This window comes from Apis dorsata, unplaced genomic scaffold, assembly GCF_000469605.1.
Source record: "Apis dorsata unplaced genomic scaffold, Apis dorsata 1.3 scaffold_97, whole genome shotgun sequence".
Classification (NCBI taxonomy): Eukaryota; Metazoa; Arthropoda; class Insecta; order Hymenoptera; family Apidae; genus Apis; species Apis dorsata.
Genome location: NW_006263395.1, coordinates 503,033 through 509,348, shown reverse-complemented (window position 1 = coordinate 509,348; position 6,316 = coordinate 503,033). Strand labels below are relative to the sequence as shown.

Genomic DNA, 6,316 nt, shown 5'->3' with positions numbered 1-6,316 from the left:
GTTAAGTAGAAATATATATTTTAATAAATATATATAATATAAAATATAAAATTTATATATAAAATTCAATTCAATATAAAATTTTGAAAAATAAATAATTTATAAATTATTATTAATTTTGAAAAGTAAATATGATTCATATATATTTTATATATATTTTTATATTCAATTAACATTTTTATTTAACATTTTATAGAGATTCATTAACTGTATTAAACGAGATATCATTATATTAAGTTTTTTATTATTATATTTTATTACATTCATGTGAATTATATTGCAGATATTTTTACATCATTGTTATCAACAACAATCACAAATACAACTGTAAATTTAATTTCACTTCTTATTAAAAAAAATATAAAGTTTATACCCATTTTTGTGGAATATATAACAAAATCTAAAAATATAGAAAAAGGTAATATTGTATTACCTATAGTTGCAAGTAATTTAAATTTTAAATGGGATCTAGATTTTTTACAAAATTTGAGAAAACATTATGAAATTGAAATAATATCTTATTTGTGTAATCCAAAAGATACAAAATCTTGGATAGAAGAAAATGTTATTGCAATTTGTTATTTAATTAAAACTACATTTTCTTTTAAAACATGTCACGATATATGTAATATTATTTTACAAATTGGTGATAAATTAGATATGATATCTATACAATATATACAAATTCTCCAAAGTATATATAATAAATCTGCTATCTTAGAATTGGAGAATGAAAAATTGATCATGAATTTGATACAAATTTTTCTTCATATAATTACTATAACTTTAAAAAAAGAATCTAAAAATATTCAAAAACTTCAAATTCTTTGTGAAGTATTAAATGATGCTGTTAAACATTTAAAAGATAAAAGAAAAGATTTTAGATTTGAAGCATTAAATAATAATCATTCATGGTCACAATTTATACGATTTTCTTTAAAATTTGGTCTAAAAGAAATAAAAAATAATAAAAAACCAGTGAAAATATTAAAAACATTAAGTACTTTATGTAATATTGCATATAAAAATAACAGTGATGATGAACATGTCAAAATTTTGTTTGAAATGGCAACTTCTCATTCAGAATTTATTAATATTATGTTGGATTCTTCAGATATTAAAAGTAAGATATTAATAATTAGGTATATAATAATGATAATATAATTGTTATATACAATTATTTATTTATTTATTTCTTTTATTTATTTATTTTTAGGAGATTTAGTAGAGTTGTTATGGATTCTTATGCAAAAGAATAAAATAGTTATGCTATTGAGCCATGTACCTGTTTATTTAGCAGCATATAATGCTACTTTAAGTGAAGCTGATCAATTCATTTTACTTGTAAGAATTATAAACAGAAAATTTATATTAATTCTTAAAAAAAAATATTAATGTATAAATTTATTTTATACAGATTTTACAATATTATGAAAGTAATAATATTGATATTTATGAATATCGGCCATATGTATGGGGAAATATGGCTGCAACATATTACAGTGTGAAAAATGATACATATACTTCTTTATGGAGGGAACCGTCTATTATTCAAGTTTTAAGTTTATTTGAGGAGGATATAGTAAACAATACTATAAAGAAATATCCTATAGATAGAGCTTTGAAGGTAACTTCATTTAAATTCTAAAAATATTTAAAAATTTATAATATAATTAATATAAATAGTTAATATAATTAAAACCATAATAATTAAATGTGAGTATTTTTGAATATATGATTAAATATTTTCATTAAATATGAATATGTGATTATTTTTTATTATATATCAATATAATATTGATTTATTTATTTTTTATAGAATAATGAATTATACAAAAAAGATGATGTATATGATCCAGCATTTTATTTGCCATTATTATATTTTTTATTATCAGAAAATAATATTGTATTATGTCATAAAGTTGCTCAAAGTGGAGCACTAGCATTGATATTTGCTGCATGTAGTAGTAAACATTCTGATGTTCGAATGATAGCTTATACTATTATTTCTAGATATTATAGCCATTTGGAAACTTCTAAGTATTTTATATTATATTAATTAATAATAATTTAATACATATTGTAATACATATGATATAATTTTATATTTTTTTTCATTTTTAGTTCAAAAACCAAATTATTATGGATGCGACTAATAGATGCATTGCGTTATGGTATTATATCATTGCAATCGGAACTTAATACCATACGTTTAAATTGTTTAATTTCTACATTTTTAGCAAGAACATCTTTGATAACTACACAACCATTGCATCCACTTTATTCAACTTTACAAATATTTTTGGTAGCTAAACCAGCATTAGATATAAATACAATACCTGAATTATTACAACTTTTTCATAGTTCCGATATGCAATATAAAGTACACAGATGTTGGATTTTGGAAAATATTCGCGATAGTATGAAAACAGAAACTGAACTGGAAATCGCTTTTAAATGTGTTTTATTTAAGATACTTTTAAATTTTTATATTTCTAGTCTTTCAGATTCAGATACGAAGGTAAGGTTTAAAAATTAAAAAAAATTTCTTTTATTAAATTGATTTAACTTATTTTTTATTTTAGAAACTTATCTTGGAGATTATTAACGTTACATTAAAAATTACAAAAGCTTCAATACTTTTTATAGAATGTTATGGATTACTTCCTTGGTTATTAGAAGTTGTTAAAAATTTAAACAAATATGAAGTGCAACATATCGAACTTATAATAAAAATAATGAACAAACTTCTTAATACTATATTGAATATAAAAGGAGATGTTATCCATTACAAATTAATGCTTTTAAATATTGCATTATGTTTAAAGTCATATTTAGTTAAAGACATTAAAATTAAGACCTTTATATTATATATTGATATTTTACAAAAATTAATTCTTTTAAAGCATATAAAAATAATTGTTACTAAAGAATGTATATTAGAAATTCTTGAATTCTCTAAAAAATTATTGGATAATATAGAGGAATGTGACGATATGTTACGTTTCGGTTGTGAATATGTAACTAAGATAGATTTTTTAAAAAATGATGATGAAATTGAGATAGCAAAAAATAGTTTAAGAACATTAATATGGACTTGGTGTATTCATGAAATTGATTAACTTATTATTTTTGTATTTTTCTAAAAATTATTTTAATTAAATTTTATTTTTTTTGTAAAATAACGTTCGTTAAACATTAGCATAATTAATAAATATTACTAAATAAGAAATTTTTCAACAATTTTGTATTTTTTTATTTAATATTACTTTCAAATTTTGCTCCACTATATCATAAGAATAATTTGTGATGGCACATATAAGAAATTTAAGAACTTCTTGGAAAACATGTATGTACAAAAACATCTGCATTTGGATCATTATATTTATCTTGATGATGTCTCAATACTAACGTAACTTGGATAATATCTAATTCTTCGGAATATGGTTCACCATTATAATATTCCCTCATTTTTGGTAATGCACGATGATTTTTCTGCAGATCTCGTCGTGAAAGTGTTACTGTCATGGATGTTGCTCCATTATTCAATTCTCGCATCGCTTGTTGCGCCATTTCATGACTTAAAGCAAGATGGGCAACATTATTTTGATCAGATTTGTTTAAAAAACCAGATTTCATTGAATTCGTTGTTCGCGAATAATTTTCTACGCTATCGCATGGTCCTGTAGCAGCTGCATTGGATGCATGACCTCTGGGATGTCCATAAGCCTTACATGTATGACTAAATACATTTTGCGATTTATCAAGTATGATACCTGCTGCTTTAGGTGATGTGCCAATATATCGAGCACCACCAGTCATTAATAATTTTTCATTGTTATTATCTAAGGATATAAATTCATCGATTTGATCGATCAACTGTTTGATATTATTCGTTAAAAAATCAATTACGTTATTTCTTAGATCATTAGTGCTTTTTCCAATTTGAGCAGCGATGACTGCGAATAGACACGCGTTTAGATCAAGTTCGACATTAATAGGATCTTTATTGTTCAATAATGTCCAATGTCCTACAGAATTTAATGATTGTTCATGGTATTCGATATCGATAAAATTCTCATTTGAACTTTCATTCGTTTGATCATTTATTATTCGATACAAATTATTCATTGATTTCCATATTCGGATGGGTCTCTTTGTAAGAGAACTTAATGCGTTTATATGAATTAAATTAGCCGGTCCGTAATTTTTCAAGTCATTAATTATATATTTTGCTAATCTCATTTTCCATAATTGCTTATATTTCATATTTTCATACTTATCTCTCGATTTTTTATGACGCTCACGTAATTCTCTGTCGCGATGTTTTTGCTCTTGTGAATTATCGTTACGGAAAAAATTTATGATCTCGTTAATATCGGACATTATTTTTTTTTTCATATTTTTAATAAGGATTTTATTTTTAATTTTTAATGCATTTTATTGTATTTTATTCAAATAATTTTTTTCTTCTTTTATTTTATTATCTTTTTTTTTTTTTAAGAATTAGAAGTGTTTATATTTTCTAATAACGATTAATAATATTAATTTCATGAAATTGTTCAGAAAGGAAGAAAAGAATAATACAAATTAAATAAATAATAAAACAAAAAATTAATTATTAAAATAATTAAATCAATGAATAATTGATTAATAAAAATTACGAAAAATGTATGTAAAAAAATTTGTTATTCAAAATAAAAAAATAAGAAACTGTAATATGCAAAAATACCTTAATGCAAAAAGAATACATCTTTGGTTTGTATTTCGTATAATTTTGATAATTGAATACTAGAATTTCGAAATTTTTACCAAATATCTGAATAAACGTAAATTATATTTTACATTTTCCGTTTAACCTTTATCCTAAACATTTCTTATAGATATTTCTGCTATGCTCATTTTTTTTAAACATATTTTTTATATATTTCATTCGACATTCATTTTTTAAAAATATGTTTAAAAAAAACGGAACGGAGATAAAAAATAATTAGGACATTGGCAAATTTAAAGAAAAAAAAAAAAAAAAGAAAAACTATATCGAGGAAAAACGAGACGAATGGGAATTCTCGATTAAACGATTCTCAATTTTTCAATTTGGAAACTTTGAAAAATTTGTAAATAAAACGGAACAAATTCATTCACAAAAATGAAGAAAATCGGTAATAAATCCACGTATATATTATACACCGAATATAAAGATATTAAAATCACATCGCTCGGAATCATCACATCTCTGTTAATAAAATTACCTTTGAAAAATATGCATGTTCGAAATACATAGAGAATAGAGAAAAATTTCGTGCTCATATATATATATTTTTTTTTTCTCAAAAAAGAGGGGAAAACAATATAAATGGGAATCATCTTATCCAAAGTTCCTCATTGCTCAAGGATAGGAAGTCTTGGTCCCGAAAGTCTGAAAATCTCGCGAAGAAGGAAGCCGATCGTAAGCAACGACGCAAAATCACGATAGCAGGAGCGGGAAGTACGAGCGGATCGGTTTGCATTTATTGCGGGCACCGTAGCGTCTCGAAGGCGTACTCTCCCGAGAGAAATCGTTGTAGAAGAGAAAAAGAGGGTTTAAGGGCCAAGAGAAAAAGGAAAGCGTTCGTGGCGGTTGGAAATGAGCGGGGGATCGAAAGGCGGGGAAGGGGGTGAGTCGCCGGCCGGTGGTGGGGGATCCTCCGGATCCTCGATCCTGCACCGTCCCTCGATCCATGGATCAGTCTCGGTGCAACCGTTTATTCGGATAGGTTGCTGTCGCTTTCGCGCCCGTTCCGTCATCTCGATTGATTTAAATGTTTCGTGCGGGAATCGGATTCGAATCATCGTCGGGCGAAACGGTATGAGCTGGTTTTTGCGCGACTCGTCTTGTTTACCGGTGATTCTGCCACAGGTCTCGAGCAGAAACGGTTTGATAACGGTTGTCGTTGTAAATACTGTAACGCACGGAGAGAGTGTAATTGCGTGATGGAAGAACGACGAAATGTAATGGTTGATCGAGAGCGATCATGCGTGTTTTCGATCGGATCATTTTGTTATTCGAATGTTCGATTGATTTGAATGTTGCCGGCAAGCCGCTTTCTCTGCCCTGTTCTTTAGTGTCCGCAATAAGTTTTGGAATGGTGGAAACTTTTGTTTAAAAAATAAAGAAAAAAAAAACGTTGATTTCGCATAAATTTTCTTCGATTCGAAGATTTAAATAGTGCGACGGAAGGAAAATAAAATATAATGCTCGTGACTGATATATTTACGTAATTATTTGTTGGAAGTAGTTTTTTCAATCGTGTAATTCGCGATTACGTGTAATTAT

General features: G+C 25.9%; 2 protein-coding genes across 2 annotated transcripts in view; one reads left to right on the top strand and one right to left on the bottom strand.

Moving 5' to 3' along the window:
- LOC102671654 (nucleolar pre-ribosomal-associated protein 1) overlaps positions 1-3,163 on the top strand; it is an 8,130-nt gene extending 4,967 nt beyond the window's left edge. Inside the window, exons 9-14 of the mRNA XM_006611969.2 lie at positions 284-1,123; positions 1,217-1,344; positions 1,418-1,627; positions 1,820-2,040; positions 2,125-2,521; positions 2,586-3,163. Of these exons, the coding sequence (XP_006612032.2) occupies positions 284-1,123; positions 1,217-1,344; positions 1,418-1,627; positions 1,820-2,040; positions 2,125-2,521; positions 2,586-3,122 (2,333 nt within the window). The 3' untranslated portion in view covers positions 3,123-3,163. The remainder of the gene's footprint in view (positions 1-283; positions 1,124-1,216; positions 1,345-1,417; positions 1,628-1,819; positions 2,041-2,124; positions 2,522-2,585) is intronic.
- Positions 3,164-3,287: 124 nt separating this feature from the next.
- On the bottom strand, positions 3,288-4,514 carry LOC102671524. Its single transcript, XM_031508689.1, has one exon. The coding sequence runs from the start codon at positions 4,399-4,401 to the stop codon at positions 3,328-3,330; it is 1,074 nt and encodes a 357-aa protein (XP_031364549.1). The 5' UTR covers positions 4,402-4,514; the 3' UTR covers positions 3,288-3,327.
- Positions 4,515-6,316: the final 1,802 nt, after the last annotated feature.

Coding starts and splice junctions, on each gene's coding strand:
- LOC102671524 (XM_031508689.1), bottom strand. CDS start 4,401: ATGAAAAAAAAAATAATGTCCGATATTAACGAGATCATAAATTTTTTC.